The sequence below is a fragment of the Pseudophryne corroboree genome, chromosome 3 (genome assembly GCF_028390025.1).
Source record: "Pseudophryne corroboree isolate aPseCor3 chromosome 3, aPseCor3.hap2, whole genome shotgun sequence".
NCBI classification, from domain to species: domain Eukaryota; kingdom Metazoa; phylum Chordata; class Amphibia; order Anura; family Myobatrachidae; genus Pseudophryne; species Pseudophryne corroboree.
In genome coordinates, this window is record NC_086446.1 from 89428063 (window position 1) to 89447408 (window position 19346).

The window sequence follows — 19346 nt, forward strand, 5'->3', positions numbered from 1 at the left end:
GAGTGTCACCGTGACATCACTTATAGTAATAATAGAGGGTCATGACTGGGGAGGTGAGGGTACTGAGAGTGTATGCATTGATAGTGTCTTTTCCACTTCACAGGATTACATAGTAGTAAAGAAGACATCCAGTGAACATGAGACACCCAGCAGATGTTCCCTTGTGTCAGGAGGACTAAGCAGGACCCAGAACCCCATCATGGAGCTGCCACCTCACTCACTGATACATTGGACAGGCAATGACAAGAAGATCCTGGAACTCTCCAACAAGATCATTCAGCTGCTGACTGGAGAGGTGACTGCTGGGAATGGGACATTATACAGTAACACCAGGGGAGGTGTCTGGGTGATGACTGGAGAGGTGACTGCTGGGAATGGAGCATTATACAGGAACACCAGGGAAGGTGTCTGGGTGATGACTGGAGAGGTGACTGCTGGGAATGGGGCATTATACAGTAACACCAGGGGATGTGTCTGGGTGATGACTGGAGAGGTGACTGCTGGGAATGGGGCATTATACAGTAACACCAGGTGATGTGTCTGGGTGATGACCATTGTGTGTGTCAGGATGTCACTGTCTATTTCTTCATGCAGGAGGTGGCCTATCTAAAGGAACACAAGGGTCTGTGCAGCAAAGTTTTGATGGAGAAACAACCGCCTCTCAAATCACTGGGTAAAAGGAGACTTCAATTTATTGTATACGGGAGACCTGGTGTGGAGTTCACTTATATACAAACATCATCTGCTAATCACACACATAAAAATAATCACAGTCACTGTGTTTCCCGCAGATGGATCCAGTAACAGAAATACCCCAGAGAGATGTCACCGTCCTCTTTATACACAGAATTTTACAGAGGAGAACCACAGGATACCACAGGAGGATCAGGTAGATTTAGGCTGTCTTGGCACCGATCCCCAGCCTGCACTCAGATACGCCTACCTGACGCAGGTGGGCGGTCGGGACATGGGTTTTAATCCAATTGCCACCACGCAGAGTATTGAATAGCACGTTTGTGTTCGCAGATACTTAAATCACTATTACAAGATCCACAGTTATTGCATACTTGTAGCATGGGCCCTTCTAGGCACATGAATTCAGAGCACAGATATAACACAGATTTTTTTGGATTTATTGAGAAATATCTCCAGGGTTAAAGTACAAGGGAAAAAACAGGTAAATACTAAGAAATACAATTACGGAATGCATAATTAACTTCAAGTAAATAAAAGGAATAAAGTCAGAAAAACCTAAAATAATCTTTCACATAGATTTCAGGTCATCAGAGCGGAGGGAGACAACAGAAAGCATAAAATGTCAGCATTCCTAGAAGGACACTTCTATCTTTAAAGTAAACCCTCAGCAGCCTCTTCTTCTGAGCCATATAGTTCCAAAACCCCCTCCTCCCAGTAGCCCCCATCCTTTCCAGGCTGCAAGCACTTCCCTTTGTTCTCACAAGAATAGTGTAGATGCAAACTAGGTGTATCCTTCTATTGTTTAATGAAGTCAGACACTATTAACTTGTTATTGTTTTGTGGTTAGGGTGATTACCTGAATAATGAAGTGGACTACACACCCTAAGTTTAAACATAAGAGGTGCTAGACTTGTAGTGCCACACAAAAAAAGGAAATGCAGATGCACACTCTAAGCACTACGAACATTGGTAACCAGAACAATTATAATAAACTCTACGATTTAACATGGAGTGAAATTGACGTTCTTAGCACAATTATTGGCTAAAAATGTGGGCTCACCAATGACCAGGTGACCTCATCAGGTGGGTCCCTTACATTACCTTTACCTAGGTCTTACCTATCATAGTGCCAATTCTAATATGCAGACAGCAAATGCAAGAACCCATGTTAATTAAAAGCACCTAATTGCAGGTGGGTGGGATGCTAGTGTAGATAGAAGGTTTCTCTACCATCAAGTGTACATACATAGACGATTACAGAGTAAAAGGGGTGGGCTTGACCTTACTGGGACTTGTAGTGCCACAAAAAAAAGGAAATTCAGATGCACGCACTAAGAACATTAGTAATCAGAACAATTATAATAAACTATGATTTAACACGGAGTGAAATTGAGGTTCTTAGCACAATTCTTGGCCAAAAATGTGGGCCCACCTACCAACGGCCATGTGACCTTATCAGGTGGTTCCCTAACATCACTAAAACTGACGTATTATTTGATCTGTGGAGGTGCTGTGCCTGTCTTATTTACGGACTTTCTATTGGTTAATGAAACCAGACGCTATTAACGAGTTATTGATTTGTGGTTTATTTAGGGTGATTATCTGACTAATATTAAGGTAGAAGATACAGAAGGAGTAGAGACCTTTGTGAGGCTTGAACAGCAGTCTAAGGGGCAGGGAACAGATATCAGCACAGGTGAGTACTGATGATAATACATTTATTTATATAGTGCTCTTTCTCCAAATAGGACTCGCGGTGCTTAACAGAGAGTATGAGCATAATACAGTTTAGCATGAAATACAGAGACTGTCAGAATGCAAACAATAAGTGAGATAATATGAAGTTTATGCAGGTTCAACAGAACCATGCAATCATTCTTTAGAGAGTACCAGGCGAGGCAGCCATGTTAGGCGTACTACATTGGTTACAAGAAGTGTTATTCAGGTGGGATGCAGTCAATTTACCGACAGGCAAAATACCGACAGTCAAAATACCGACAGCAATTGACCGATGGACAAAATTCCGACATGGTCAAAATACCGGCATTTAAAATACCGACAAGGTCAAAATACCGACATTTATAATGTTGATAGGTCAAAGTCGACATAAGTTTTTCATGATTTTTTCATTGAAACCGACTTGTTCATACTTTATCATCCCAGTGGATCTGGAGGAGGAATATAATAGTGTGCCCGAAGCACGGGGAGCGCAGCGAGCCATGCGAGGGGACGCGGTACACTTATATGGCGTCCATGTCGACTTATGTGGACATACACACCAAAAAAAATAAATGAAAAACTCGTGTCGCCATTTTTACCTGTCAACATTTTACATGTCTTTATTTTGACCTTGTCGGTATTTTGTCCATGTCGGGATTTTGACCTTGTCGCGATTTTGACCGTCGGTCAATTGCGGTCGGGATTTTGATTGTAGGTATTTTATACCGATCCCATTCAGGTTGGTTACCAAACCAAAAAGGCACACTAATGGGCAAAACCATGTTGCACTGCAAGTGGGGCAGAGGTAACATGTGCAGAGAGAGTTAGATTTGGGTGGGTTATTTTGTTTCTGTGCATGGCAAATACTGGCTGCTTTATTTTTACACTGCAATTTAGATTTCCACTGCACCCAAATCTAAATCTCTCTGCACGTTACATCTACCCCACCTGCAGTGCAACTTGGTATTGCCCATTCGTGTGCTTTCTGCAGCGAGGTCCACTGTGTTCCACAAGGAATACATCAGGGTGTAGAGATGGATCTTTATCCAGAGGAACCAACAGGCTAAAGCTTTAGACTGTCCCAGGATGCATTGTGGGGCCTCCTCTATATAACCCCTCCTCCAGGCACTGTGAGCTCAGTTTTAGAGTTGGTGCCTGCATAAGCAGGTCACTTAACAGGGGGGGCTGCGCTAGTCAGCCCTGAAAAAGCTATTTAGAAGACTTCAAGGGCTGCAGCACTTCATATGTCAGTGTGACATACTGTGCTGCGGCTCCACCACCTCCCCAGCGGCGTTGCATACTCCCGCTGGCTCTGTTCCCGAGTACTTGCGGCGGAGGCGCTCCGGTTTCTAGGCACACCACAGCAGACGCTCTCCTGAATCGCATGGCTGCTACTAAGGGAAGGAGGTAAGAGGGTCCCCCAGTCAGGACCCGCCATTAAATCCCGTTCCGGTCGCGGTCTCAGGAGCCGCACCGCGACATTGGCATGGACACTGTGGCCGTACAGGGACCCCACTATATCCAGCAGGGCAGGGGAGCACAGGTCGGATAATACATTATCCATTTTACAAAAGGCTCCATAGTACCCAGTGGTGAGGACCAGCATAGGAAATAAGGCGCTGGACCTGTAGCCTCTCCCTCAGCTCCGGGCGCCATATACTGCTGGTGTTCCCGCCCTGGAGCTGCCTCAAACTCTTCCTCACTCCCTGACTGAGACTTTGGGCGCCATCTTATCAGTAGCTGCGACTGGTCTCCGGGACTGCAGGCAAGGTCTCCTCTGTAAATCCGCCTGATTTATCAGTGACATGTAGCGCTATTCTACATGTCATTTTAAGACAGAGTTAGTTAAGAACAAGTGTACCTCTACCAGAATATATTGTACGAGTATTCTGATGTATGCATCCGGTCTCAGACCGCGCATTGCTATATATTTATATATACTAGTTCAGTGCAGTTTTATTGTCTGACTAAAATAATTATCTGCATTGTCACTGTGACTGTGTGTGCCTGTATCTGTTGTGTGGATTTCACTTTCAGTGTATCACAAGCTATAGCTATCACTGTATTCTGTACCCTAAGGACTAGGTGCGTCAGGGTCTCGTATATAGTGCTGCGCAGCATTTACAGTTAAGTGTATTTTACTGTGTATTTCAGTCACCTCATACCGCATTTATTCTGTGCTTGTGTTTTGCATTTTTTGCCACATAAATAAGGGATTTATTTGCAGGTATTGTATTTGTCTGGCTATATCGTACTATTACGCTCTAAGTTTACATTCCCTACAATGTCTACCACAAAGGGCAGGAAATCCGTGGACGCTTATGCGTCATGCAGCGCATGTGCCAAGGATTTGCCTGAGGGGAAAGTTTTGCAGGATGGCCTGTGTACTATGTGCCATATATCTCCCAGTCAGCCCACTGCTCCTGTAGCCAATCAGGAGCCACCTTGGGCGGCGTTCTCAAATATGCTTAATACGCTTGTGACACGCCTTACGCCCCCTATGGGACCTCCTGTGCCAATGCAGCCACATATTGTCCCTATAGTAAATCTGCCCATGGCGGATAATCTGTCTACCCAGATACAACAATTGAATCAATCTTTGGTTAGACAAAAACCTACCCCACGTCCCTCTGCGGTCAAGGGGTCCTCTAAGCAGGCCACCTCCTCCTCACAATCCACTAATATCTCAGATGCTACTTCTGATGAGGATAGAGAGTATACTGATCGTCAGACACTACAGTTGCTTTTGATGAGGAAACTACAACGCAAGTTAATGTCCCTGACCTAGTGGAGGCTATTAAGCCGATTCTACAAATCGATGATGATGTAGATCCTACTACTGCATCTAAGAAACCTGATAAATTTAAACGTCAGAAGGTAGCTAAATTGGTCTTACCACATTCTGACCATTTGGTAGACATATGTCAGAACCCTGGTCTTCTCCAGGTAAGAAATTCTCCCTGTCTAAAAAGATGCTAGCTCCTTATCCTATCTCCGCTGAGTTGTGTAACAAGTGGGAAAATCTCCGCTTCCGGTGGATGCCCATGTCACCCGTATTGTGGTGTCATCTACTCTACCTGTCACCACTGTCACCTCACTGAAGGAACTGACAAGTAAGCGGGTCGAAGGATGCCTGAAGTGTATTTACTCCCTTACAGATGCTGTACATAGACCCACTATAGCAGCCTCCTGGGCCGCAAAAGGAATTGAAGCATGGGTTCAGGCACTAGAGGAAGAGCTGCCTCAGGATATATCAGACACTGCCAGACAATATCTGTCTCATATTACCACCGCATCTCATTATATTCAGGAGGTGTCCTCTGAGGCAGGTGTAATGGCGGCCAAGGCGTCAACTACGTCCATCCTGGCTCGCCGAATTCTGTGGTTGAGGTCATGGAAGGTGGGCCTGGACTCCAAAAAGACCTTGGAGGTACTCCCTTTCAAGGGAGACATCCTATTTGGGTAGGATCTGAACAACATTGTAACTGACTTAGCGGCTGCTAAGACTGCATTTCTCCCTAATACTGTCCTTCTGCACAGAAGGCAAAGAGTGCCACTTTTCGTTCCTTTCGACCTCAAGGGAAAGCAAAAGGTCAGGCATACCCGAGACAAGCTTGTGCTCCCAAAACAACCAAGCCCAAAGCAAAACAATCCTGGGCAGCCCGTCGGCCTGCTTCCAAACAAGACAAGCCTGCTGCATGATGGGGCTGGCCTCCCCCCGGGGGATCCCAGGGTGGGAGGCCGACTTCTGCACTGCACCCAGGTCTGGTTAAAGACCACTTCAGATGCATGGGTATGAGAAGTCGTCTCTCACGGGTATGCAGTCTCTTTCAAGAGACATCCCCCTCGCCAATTCCGACCGATGGTTATCCCTTTGGACCCGTTGAAGGCGCAAGCTCTACACCTGGTTGTGCATTCCCTCCTGGATGCAGGAATGGTAGTCCCGGTTCCTCTGTCCCAGAGAGGCGGAGGATACTACTCGACCCTGTTTCTTGTCCCGAAACCCAATGGATCTTTCCGGCCTATACTCAACCTCAAATCTTTGAACAAATTTGTGAGAGTGTCCAAGTTTCGTATGGAAATGGTGCGCTCAGTTGTACTGGTCATGGAACCCGGAGATTATATAGTATCCCTGGATATACAAGATGCTTATCTGCATATACCTATTGCCATTTCGCATCAGCAAAATCTGCGGTTTGCTATTGGCAACCTTCACTATCCGTTTCAGGCTCTGCCATTTGGACTGGTCACGGCTCCTCGGATCTTCACCAAGGTCATGGCCGTGATGACGCTTATCTCCGTCGTCAGGGAATCAGGATCCTGCCATATCTGGACGACTTGCTGATCCTGGCAAACTTCCAAGATGTCCTCCTCAGTCATCTGCAACTGACTGTACACTTCCTACAGCCCACGGGTGGCTCATCAGCTGGAAGAAGTCCTCGCTGGTCCCTGCTCGGAGCATGGTGCTTCTGGGGGCACTGCTGGACACACACAGCCAAAGACTGTTTCTGTCTCCAGAGAAAGTCCTGAAACTACAGGACAGGATAAGATACTTCCTCTCTCGCCCAAGAGTGTTGATACACTCGGCGATGCAAGTATTAGGCCTCATGGTGTCGGCATTCGACATGGTAGTGTACGCTCAATTTCATTCCCGCCCTCTACAGAAGTTAGTCCTTTCCAAGTGGGATGGCCTGCCTCATCGGATCAGGTCTCATATGATCTCCTTGACTCCAGAGGTTCGTCTGTCACTGGGCTGGTGGCTACAGGACCAGTAGTTGGACAGGAGCCGTCCCTTCTGGATTCCCAACTGGTTACTCCTGACTACGGACGATAGTCTGAGGGGTTGGGGCGCGGTGCTGGAGCAACCCTCTCTCCAGGGTCGGTGGATCGGGGAGGAATCTCTCCTTCCGATAAACATTCTGGAATTGCGGGCGGTGTTCAATGCTTTGACTCTTGCCCTGCCTCTGATACAGAACAGGCCTGTTCAAGTACAATCAGACAACGCCACCACGGTGGCGTACATAAATCATGCAGGCGGCACTCGACGCCGCATGTCAATGATGGAAGTGTCAAAAATTCTTCATTGGGCGGAACGCCATCTGCCGGCAATATCGGCAGTGTTCATTCCAGGTGTCCTCAACTGGGAAGCGGATTTCTTCAGTCGTCAGGACATGCACGCCGGAGAGTGGAGTTTTCATCAGGAAGTCTTTCAGCTCCTAGTGGACAAGTGGGGCCTACCAAATGTAGACCTGATGGCATCTCGACACAATCACAAAGTTCTGGTTTTTGGATCATGAACAAGGGATCCTCAAGCAGCATTCATGGACGCACTGTCAATTCCATGGAACTTTTGGCTGCCCTACGTGTTCCCTCCAGTGTCACTCCTGCCCAGGGTACTATGGAAGTTCAAGCAAGAGGGAGGAATACTACTTCTAGTTGCTCCAGCGTGGCCCAGATGGCGTTGGTTCTCAGACCTGCAGGGTCTGTCGATAGAGCGTCCTCTTCTACTTCCTCAGTGCCCAGACCTTCTCGTTCAGGGCTCTTGTGTCTACCTGGACCTGGGCAGACTGGCTTTGACGGCGTGGCTCTTGAAACTTCACTCCTGAGGCCCAAAGGATTTTCCGAGGCTGTTATTCAAACTATGCTAAAGGTCTGCAAACCGGTATCTGCACGAATTTATTATAGGGTCTGGAATTCTTACTTCACCTGGTGTGCTGCTAAGAATTACGATACTTGCGGGGCGTGGCTATGCTGGGCATGGAGTAGCACGTACTGTGCTGAGCTCTCCTGCCTGAACATCCTCAAAGATACCCTGAAGTCTCCCCCCCGGGGTTAAGAGGTGCCCTGGACCTGCCTTACCGTCTGGTGCACCCATAGGAGTGTTTCTGGCTCGCTCCGTTGTCCTGCCTGGTCGGCGGGACGGCTCCGGCCTGGCTGCTGTCGCGCCACGTGGGACGCGGTGTCCGTGGTGGCGGGGATCGGCGCGCTGTCTGCACTGCCTGTCGGGCTCCCGGAGAGAGATCTGCGGCGGTGAGCGCTCCCTGCTCTCCTACTTCCTGCTGCCGCCTGAGCCCGCTGCCGTAAGTGCGGTCTCCCCTGCTCCGGCCGCGGCTGGCCCTGCTACTTCCGGTCGGCGGCTGGGAGACGCGCACGGAGTGCACCTCCTGAGTCTGCTGCAGTCCGCTGGGCTGAGCGTATCCCCCGCTCCTCCTTGCCTGACGCTCTCTGCCTGTCACTGCTCTCCTGCTCCACAGGCTGGGGCACTGTGGGGGAAAATAAAAAAAAACAACAACAAAAAATAAAAAATAAATAAATAAATAAAACGAGCTCTATCAGAGGCTGCACAGGCACTTCCGGCTGCAGTCTCTGAGAACCCCTGCTGTGGCTAATATATAACCTTCCAGTGTGGGGCTTGGGAGATGAGGAATTAGGCTCCTACCCATTGTCCTAATAACTGCTCAGTGCCCCCGGATCACGGCCCCCTCTGCTGCTTAATCCCTGTCAGAAATATATTACTGTGACTTTTTCTCTTTTCATTATATATATCCAGCTGGAGGCTGCTGGTCTACCACTGTGTGATTCCTGATTTGTTGATATAGCACTGACTGGAGGCTTGCCTGCTTGGTTTACCATAACTCTCTCATATAGTGCTGCAACTCCCTGTAGGGGTGACTATAACGAATACTATGGGGAAGACTTCTCAGGCTGCGGCCAAGCTTGAAAAATACGCTAGAAATCCTCCCGCGCAAAATAAGAGAATGGGGGGGTCGCAGGATGGTTCCTCTCCCCCCTCTCCGGTTACAAGTGCTGGCTCCGGCCCCCCGGAGGCTTCAGAGGATGCTATCCAAAGGGTACTGGACGCAGTTAATGCCAGCGAAGGCAGGCTGGCCGAAAAGATCACCCAGGTGCAATCAGATCTTTCCTTAATTCACCAGGATCTACAACGAGTTAGAGAGAGAGTGGGGGAGGCGGAAACCCGCATTTCTACTGTCGAGGACACTGTGGCCCCGCTTGGCCGACGCACCACTGCCCTTGAATCCCAGATGACGGAGGTGCAGAAATGGAGGGGCGTCTGAGACGGAATAACATTCGGTTTGTGGGCTTGCCGGAAAAGGAGGAGGGTGATGCTCCTGAGCGGTTTTTGGAGAAGTGGCTTACAGATTTCTTTGGGACGGATGCTTTTACGTCACACTACGCGGTGGAACGAGCACATAGAATCCCTATGCGGCCATTACCGCCGGGGGCTCCTCCCCGTACATTTATAGCTAAATTCCTCCACTTCAAGGATCGGGACATGGTACTCACCCTGGCACGCACCAAAGGCCCACTTAAATGGAATGGTACCCGGATCTCTGTGTTTCCTGATTTTGCGGTCGACGTCCAGAAGGAGAGAGCCCAGTTCCTTCCAATTAAGAGACGTCTCCGGGAGCTCAATCTCCCTTATGCTATGCTCTTTCCCTCAAAGTTGCGGGTGGTCGCAGGAGGAGAGACTAAATTCTTTTTGACCCCGCGGGAGGCGGCGACGTGGCTTGACCGGCAGTTCCCGGCGGGGCGTGCTCTGGCAAATGACTGAATGTCGCAGCTGCCCGCTGACTGGGCTGTGATTTATGTCATTAAGTATTTGTGTATACAGCTATTGCATTAATGTTTGTTGACTTTTTCTTTTTTCCTACTAGGGGGTCAATACAGCCTTTATTGGTAGTATACTAAATGTTGCACTTGATATTGGGTCCCTGCATGTTGGGGGGTTGGGTGCTTATTTGGCCCTGGGGGGGTTGGGTTATGGCGGGGGAGCAGTGCCTGCTTTTGACCGCTGTATTTTTTGTCCTCTTTACTAGTTATTTAGTTGTAGGGAGGGGGGTTTTTTGGGATTAGGTATGCCACAGTTCGGGCCGGTATACAGGGTGGGGGGTTGTATGGGGGGGAAGGGAGGATTTAATGGGTGGTTGTTTTATAAGCATTGCTGTTGCGACATGTTTAGAGAAATTTTTCGCAGGCGGTTACTTTTCTGTCTCTTTCAAATAACAATGTTGTGGGCACATTTGGCAGTTGGTGCTCTTATGTATTATGGCATCACTTAGTCTAAAAATGTTATCCTGGAATGTGCGGGGCCTTAACGATAAAATTAAAAGGGCCCTGGTGCTTCGGCAGATTAGGCAGTACTCCGCAGATGTTGTTTGTCTTATGGAGACGCACCTGGAGGGAGCCAAAGTTCTATCTCTTAAAAAGCCATGGATTGGGTGGCTATACTACTCCACTCATACCTCCCATTCCAGAGGCGTCTCCATCCTGATCCGTAGATCTGTCCCGTTTGTTTTTGACCAGGCCCAGGTGGATCAATGGGGACGATATATTTTTCTTAAATGTCAGATAAATTCCATGTCTTTATTATTGTTAGCTATTTACATTCCTCCACCGTACTCCCCGGAGGTTCTACGCAAGGCTGCTGATTTTATGTCCCTTTACCCCAATATTCCCACTGTCTGCATTGGGGACTTTAATAATGTCATGGATCTTAGAGTGGATAGATTCAGCACCAATGCTACTGTGCCTCGCCCACGTCCGGGTAACTTTGCTCTGTTGGTGGAGGGTATGGGTTTGGTGGACGTCTGGAGGGCGCGGCATCCAGCTGCTCAACAGTTCTCCTGCTTCTCCCCTACTTACTCCTCCTTTTCTAGGATTGATATGGCCCTGGTCTCCCCCTGTTTAATTCCCAAAATTGTTGATATCCAGTATGCAACTAGAGGTATCTCTGACCATTCACCAGTACTGTTGAATCTGGATACTGGGGGTACCCGGGGACAGTTGTTTTGGAAATTTAACTCATTCTGGCTTTCACAGATGGGCACTGGAGCGGAGCTTGAGCTTGCTTGGCGGGAGTTCTTGGAGCTAAACGGGGGTACTGCTGGACCAGCAATCCTCTGGGACGCATTTAAAGCATTTATACATGGTTCCCTAATTAGACAGGTTGCTACCTTAAAAAATGGTTACAAACGCCAAGAAATGGAACTTGAAGCGTCCTGTAGGTCCCTAGAAATCCAATATTTGCAAGATGGATTGGTTGCCTCCAAGGACGCATGGTTGCTTGCGCAGTCCAAATGGAGGAACTGTCTGTCTGATAAAGCTAAATACCGTTTGCTGTATGCCCAACACTCTTATTATGCTACAAGCGATAGACCTGGTACTTATCTAGCACATTTAGCGGCGCCAGATAAATTCTCTAATACTGTCCTGGCGATAGGTGGGGATGACGGTGTAACTTATGTAAAAACTCCGGAAATAGCGGACCAATTTGTTGCTTATTATAAAAGTCTGTATAGTACGAGACTATCGGCTGATTTAACTGAAATAGATGATTATCTTGCTGGTATACCATTGCCCTCGCTCTCTAATGTGGCGGTTGAATTCCTGGACTCCCCTTTGTCATTGACGGAGATTGAAACAGCCATCAAATCATTTCCTGGAGGCAAGGCACCAGGGCTAGATGGAATTCCTATTGAGCTATATAAGAAGCATATTGACTTTTATGGCCCTAGATTACTTACTCTGTTCAATGACTTGTTGGAGTTGGGGTCGCTGCCAGATTCCATGACTGAGGCTTTGATAATAGTGCTATTGAAACCGGATAAGAACCCAGAGCGGGTAGATTCATATAGACCTATCTCGCTACTTACAACTGATGTCAAGGTGTTAGCAAAGATCCTGGCACTTAGACTCAACTCCGTTATTACCCAAATTATACACACAGATCAGACTGGTTTCGTACCGGGGCGGTCCACTCTAACTAACCTTAGGCGCTTGTTCACGCACTTACAAGACCCTCGCGGGGACGCCGACACTTCTGTTGTAGTGTCTCTCGACGCTGCTAAAGCTTATGATTCAGTGGAGTGGGCATTCTTGTGGGGGTCTATGGCCCGCTTCGGTATTGGACCACGCTTTATACGGTGGGTCAAGTTACTTTACTCCACCCCATCAGCCAGGGTCTCGATAAATGGATTTATTTCCTCTGCATTCCCTCTGGCCAGGGGTACAAGACAGGGCTGCCCGCTATCCCCTATCCTTTTTGCTCTAGCAGTGGAGCCCTTGGCGTGCTTGGTGCGTTCTGACCTGTGGGTGGGGGGGTTCCGGGTGGGCCCCACCACGGACAAGATTGCTCTATACGCGGATGATATTCTGCTGTTTATATCAGACTACTGCAACACCATGCCGCACGTGTTGCGTATTATTGACACCTATGGCGGGTATTCTGGCTTGTCCATAAATTGGGATAAGTCCTGCATATTGCCCTTTCGGGGTGCTTGTCCTGGGGTACCGCCCGTGGCCCTCCCTCTTCGCTGGGTGGACTCATTCAAGTACTTAGGAATCTGGGTCACAAATAATCCTTCTCAATACTTTTCCCTAAACATAAAACCTCACATGGATTATTTGCACTCCCGTATTGCGGTGTGGGGGACTCTACCTCTAACTATAATGGGTAGAATTAATTTAGTGAAAATGGTGGCCCTGCCTAAGTTGCTGTATGCGCTACAGCACTCCCCTGTTTATCTCCCATTAAAAACCTTTCGGAGAATAGATAGTCTTCTGTCCTCTGTCGTATGGTCTAAACGCCGGGTCAGAATAAAATTAGACACCCTCACGCGCCCACGTGACTCTGGGGGCCTGGACCTCCCTAAATTCAGATTATATTATCTAGCGGCACAAATGGTACATATTAGTAAGTGGTTACATGATCCTGGTAGAGATGAATTGATTTCCCGAATTCTCTATGTAACCGATCGGAATTGCACCCCATTACAACTACTGTTGAGTGACAATGTATCGCTACTTAACCTTCCCATTGTCAAACAAGCAATTATGGTATGGAGACAGACGCATAGATTGCTCCAGGGAGAGGGTTGGGATCCGGAAACGCCTCTAGCCTACGCACATTCTTTTAATGAGCTTACATCGTTGCAGATGAGGGAGGTCTGGAGCAGCCGGGGAGTGCAGTCTCTTGGGCAATTGTATCATATGGGGGTATTTAAGTCTTTCCAACAATTGCAGGAGGATTATAATATTCCTACCTTCTATTTCTATCGATATCTACAACTCCGCCATGCTTGTCAAACTCAATTTGCAAACGCTCCCCTGATGCTCCGGGACACACCAGTTAGGGAACTATGTGTTAAGCTTCAAAATTGTACTATTTCCATATTTTATTCGGCTCTACTACGTGCTTATCATTGTGAGACCCTTCTTTCTCTTAAATCTAGATGGGAAAGTGATCTGGGGCCCATATCTAATGATACCTGGGAGGATGCACTGGGTGCCTCTAGACTGGCGACCACAGCGGTCCGTTACCAACAGGTGCATCTTTTTGTTTTACATAGAGTCTATATTACTCCTGAGAGGTTGATGAGATTCGGAGGAAGAATGGATTCTAAATGTCCCAAGTGTACTCTAGATGGGGGCACCTTTTGGCACATGATTTGGTCCTGTAGGATAGTTAATGCCTTCTGGCAGGATGTACTCAAGATTATGGTTTCCACTGGTATACCTGCTGATGTGCTGACCCCCCCTGTGTGTGTGCTGGCGGTGGTGGATGAGGAGTTGCTGGATGCCCCCTCCAGGCGTTACGTTATCAACCTGTGTGCTCTTGCACAGGTTTCTATAGCCCGGTCGTGGATGGCACCTGATGGCCCAGATATTGACTCATGGATTGCTTTAGTGAATACTACAGTGGCGCATGAAAGATTTGTCTATGTATCCAGGAAAGCCATTAATAAATATTATGCGATATGGGATAGATGGTTGTCATCACCATATGTTGGGGGTGCCTGCACTACAATATCTGCGGATGCAAGTTTAGCTTTAACATAATCACCCCGAAGCTACCTGATGAGGCTAGGAAATTGTACTGCTTGCACAATAGTGTTATTTACTATATAGCTCACCCGAGGCACTACTTCCTGTATTTGATGTGGTTGTATTCAGCGGTTCTGGAAAGATGTATTTTTTTATTTTTTTTTGTGTATGTATTTGTAGGTATGTGTAGATATGTGTATATATATGTACATAGGTGTATGTGTGCATATAGATATATATATGGGTGAAGTGACGTGTCGGCCGGGTTCAATAACAGATGTCAACCGATTATAACTATATGTCTGTGCGTGATATGCTATATGTTGCCTGATACTATTGTCGACAGCAATGCTTTAGGTTTATGTTGTATTTTTGTTTTGTAATCTGTACAAAAAAGGAAACAAATTTCAATAAAAATTGTTGAATTTAAAAAAAAGAATTACGATACTTGCAAGTTAAGTACTTCCAGACTTCAGTTTTTTTTGCAACAAGGCCTGGAAATAGAACTTTGTCAGGCCTCCCTCAAGGTTCACATATCTGTGTGGTTTCAGAGAAAAATTACGTCTATACCTGACGTTCATACATTCACTCGGCGTATTGCGGATTCAACCTCCCTATGTCCCTCCTGTGGCTCCATGGGATCTGTCTGTTGTCCTGAATGCCCTGCAAGAGTCTCCATTTGAACCTCTTGAGACAGTGGGCCTTAAATGGCTCACAGCCAAGGTCCTCTTTTTACTGGCTATTGCCTCTGCTAGGAGGGTATCGGACTTAGGCGCATTGTCCTGTCGTCCACCCTTTCTGATATTTCATTGCGACTGGGCAGTTCTTAGAACTCGTCGAGGTTGTTTGCCTAAGGTGGTGTAATCTTTTCACCTTAACCAAGAGATCGTGGTTCCGGCCTTCATCTCTTCTGGTTTGTCCTCCAAAGAACGGTCTTTGGATGTGGTAAGGGCTCTCCGTATATATGTGGAGAGGACTGCCTCTATCAGGAGGTCGGATGCCCTTTTTGTACTGTTTGGTTTCTACAAACATGGCTGGCTTGCGAGTAAGCAAACCTTGGCCAGATGGATTAGAATGGTGATTGCACAAGCTTATGCGCAGGCTGGGGCTCCTGCTGCTATTAAGGCCCATTCTACTCAGTGTGTTGTACCTTCTTGGGTGGCCCACCGTGACGCGTCCGCAGAGCAATTGTGCAAGGCGGCTACGTGGTCCTCAGTGAACATGTTCATTAGGTTCTATGCCTTTGATACTTCCTTCTCCCAGGATGCTTCCTTTGGACGCCGGGTTCTCTTACCCGCTAAGGTGCGTCTTCTCCCTTGAGGAACTGCTTTAAGATATCCCCGATGTATTCCCTGTGGAACACCGTGTACCCTGCTGCAGAAAAGGAGATTTATGGTAGACTTACCATAGTTAAATCTCTTTCTGCAAGGTACACTGGTTTCCACAGAGCACCCACCCTGACGCACTTAGCTTCTTTGGGTTTGTATGGCATTAGCCGCTAGTCCTTTCTCCTGTCGTGAGAATGTGGTTTTATGTGACTAACATCTACCGTCTCTCTTACCTGCTTCTGCATTGGACTGGTTAACAAAACTGAGCTCACAGTGCCTGGAGGAGGGGTTATATAGAGGAGGCCCCGCAATGCATCCTGGGACAATTTAAAGCTTTAGCCTCTTGGTGCCTTTGGATCAAGATCTATCTCTACACCCCAATGTATTCCCTGTGGAACACAGTGTACCTTGCAGAAAGAGATTTAAATATGGTAAGTCTTACCATAAATCTCCTTTTTTGGTTTGCTAACAAACCTGAATAAGGTTCAATGTGTGAATAAGCAATACATGGAAAGTATGGGCCTAATTCAGACCTGATGCTCCTCTGCGAATTTGCAGAGGTTTGCGATCGGATAGTGGCTGCCCAGAAAGAGTGGAAAACCGCCCCGTGCAAGTCTGCGTATGCCATGCGAAAAGCTTTGCAAACGCCGGCCAGCTGCAAATCCGTTCGCAACTCACCATCAAATTAATTTTCTAGTCTGTGCCTAGGACTTACTCCTACAGTGCGATACAAACAGGCTGATTGGGCCAGAGCAGATGTCACACACACTCCCTGAAAACACTTAGGAATGCCTGCGTTTTTCCTGACTCTCCCAGAAAATGCCAAGTTACCACCCCTAAATGTCCGCTTCCTGTCACTTCCTGCCTAGCAATTAAAAACAACACAGAATTTTCTCTTTCATCCGTAAGGGATACTGGGGTCACTTAGTACGATGGGGTAAAGATGGGGTCCAAAGGAGCAGTACACTTTTAATTCTTCAAACAGGATGTGCTGGCTCCTCCTCTCTATGCCCTCCCCCACAGCCCAGTTTAGAAAAATGTGCCCTCAGGAGAGGATGCACACTCTGGAGCTCCAGAGGATTTTTCTTCAGTTTATTTTAAAACTTTAATTTTTTTCAGGTAGGCTGTTGGGCAACGGCTTACCTGCACAGAGGGACGCTGGGGGGGGGGCCGACACCGGCCTCCTGGAGGTGCGGAGTCGGATCCCGCTGACAGGACAACGGTCCTGGGGATCAGTGTACCGCAGGCATCGCGCTCTAGCGCACACACTCGCAGCACGCCGCACACCCCCAGCACAGCGCCTTAAGATCAGAGAGTGGTGAGTGTTTGCCGGGGGTCCTGCTAGAGGGGTCCCCCCAGTTCTTGCTGCAGTGCGAACGCCGGGCGGGCATACGGACTCCCTCTGGGGTGATCCCATAGCCCCCCCACCCCGCAGACTGGCAGCGGCAGTGACATTAGACGTTGGGGTATCCATTACACATTATAGGGGACATTGCCAGTATAAACATGCCTGTAGCTCCGGCACCATAGCAGGGTGCGGAGCTACATCAGAGCGGGACCAGCGGCTTCCTGGTGCCATTTCCTGCATTCTCAGCGCTGCAGCAGGACAGCCAGCTCCTCCATGGGATACTCCACGGCCAAACACTGGTACAGGGGTGTAGTTACGGGGGAGAGCCCGCTGTGGGAAACTTGTCTTAGGCTCCTCACGCATTATACAACCAAAATGCCTATCTTCTAACTGCCAAATTAGTTACAGGCCGGGTACTGGTCCCTCCTCTCAGAGTCTCTCCACACATACTGGGCAGGGCAGGCTTGCTTGTACCTATGTCTCTGTGTATGTGTGGGTGAATGTAAATGATCCCTGTCAGCATGGTGAAAAAAGCTGTGTGTAATATTTGTCAAACCAGGTTTTCCCCCACACCTGCAGATTCTCTCATGTGTGAACAATGTAGTCAGTCCTCACAAGACAGTGGGGCTTCCAGGGGTGATATACGGGAATCATCTTGGTTACGTTGTATTACAACTATGGTGTCTGACATGTCCAATGAGTTAACTACCGCCAGACAGGAAAGGCAGCAGTTACAACAGTCTGTTGCTGCTCTGGCTAAGGATAAGTCAGAGGGCAGACATGTGTCCCGTCTCTCACCTCCACTTCCCCAAAAAAGGGGTTTACCGGACATTCTCTCGGGATCTGAGGTGTAGGAAGGGGAGGAGCTGGAATCTACTACTGAGGTGGATGATTCCTCTCCGACGCAGGGCGTAGAGTCTCTTATAGGCCCTTCACACATGCCGATTTGTTTGAAAGATATGAACGATCTCGTTCATAAATGAACGAGAACTTCTTCATATCTTTCAGTGTGGAGGCTCCAGCGATGAACGATGCGTGGCCTCGCGCTCGTTCATCGCGGGTCCTCCGTCGGCTGTGCATGCAGGCCAATATGGACGATCTCGTCCATATTTGCCTGCACTTCAATGGAGCCGCGTGACGGGGGGAGTGAAGAAACTTCACTCCCCCCGCCGCCGGGTCGCCCGTCAGACGTATCCGCCGCCGGGCAGCTCGGCGGCGGATCGGCATGTCTGTAGGGTCCTTTATACTTGCTATAAGGGATGTTTTGCATATTCCTGGTAATGAGACGGATGTACAGCAATCTTTTTTTCTCGGCGCAGAAAAAATGCTGGTCACTTGTCCTGATGATGAATTGGATGATTTTATCTGGGAACTATTGGTTTCTCCTGACAAGAAATTCTAGGTGACAAAGAAATTGGTTGCTGCTTTCCCATTTGCTCAAGAGGGGCGAAAGGTCTGGGAGACACCCCCTGCTGTAGATGCTTCGTTATCACGCCTGTCAAAAAAGACAGTACTACCAGTCCCAGGGGCCTTAAAGGAACCTGGGGACAGGAAAATTGAAAACACCTTGAAATCTATTTTTGTTGCAGCAGGAGCCTCCCAAAGGCCTGCTATTGTTGGCTGTTGGGTGACTCATGCCATTCATACCTGGGCGGGTAACCTTCAGGAGCGTCTGACCAGAGATAAATCCCTGGCAGAAATGGTGGTGTTGATTCAACATATCCAGGAATCTGCTCATTTCCTCTGCGATACAATAAAAAGCATAGGCATTATTATGCTCGTACTTCTACCATAGCGGTTTCTGAACGCAGGATGTTGTGGCTCCGCCAGTGTGTTGTGGACGCAGAATCAAAGAGGAGTGTGGAGGTTTTATCTTTCACAGGAGATTGGCTTTTTTGGAGGTGAGTTAGACATGGATTTCAAAGGCTATTGCTTGAAAATCCACGTACCTCCCATCTGCAGCTCCACCGGCTAGGCGCTCCTACACGGGACCTTCCCTGTAATCCTTTCAGACCGCAAGATATAAGGAAGGAGCCAGAGGTGCCTCAAATGCGGCAAGAGGCTCCAGAGGTAAGTCACGAAAACCTGCCACCACGGGGTCTCAGGACCAGGTCGTCGGCTCTGTCTCCTCAAAGTTCTCAGCATGACAGTGTCCCTCCGCTCATGGGGGATCTCAGGGTGGGAGCTCGTCTGAGATTCTTCAGCCTCATTTGGAGAAGCTCCTGCCAGGATGCTTGGGTAAAGGACCTGGTTTCCCAGGGCTACAAACTGGAGTTCGAAAGTTCTCCGCCTCATAGGTTTTTCATATCAGGCTTACCGGCGTCCGAGGACCTACGCCTTACTTTATAGGAGGCCATTAAAAAATTGGTTCAGAATCAAGTCATTGTTCCAGTGCCAATTCCACAACGTGG

The 19346-nt window shown here is 48.1% G+C and overlaps 1 protein-coding gene across 1 annotated transcript in view; it reads left to right on the top strand.

Annotated features, from left to right (window-relative positions):
* Positions 1 to 19346, top strand: part of LOC135057051 (zinc finger protein 1 homolog) — a 59935-nt gene that overhangs the window by 4266 nt on the left and 36323 nt on the right. Inside the window, exons 3-6 of the mRNA XM_063962930.1 lie at positions 104 to 295; positions 595 to 673; positions 792 to 889; positions 2290 to 2392. Of these exons, the coding sequence (XP_063819000.1) occupies positions 104 to 295; positions 595 to 673; positions 792 to 889; positions 2290 to 2392 (472 nt within the window). The remainder of the gene's footprint in view (positions 1 to 103; positions 296 to 594; positions 674 to 791; positions 890 to 2289; positions 2393 to 19346) is intronic.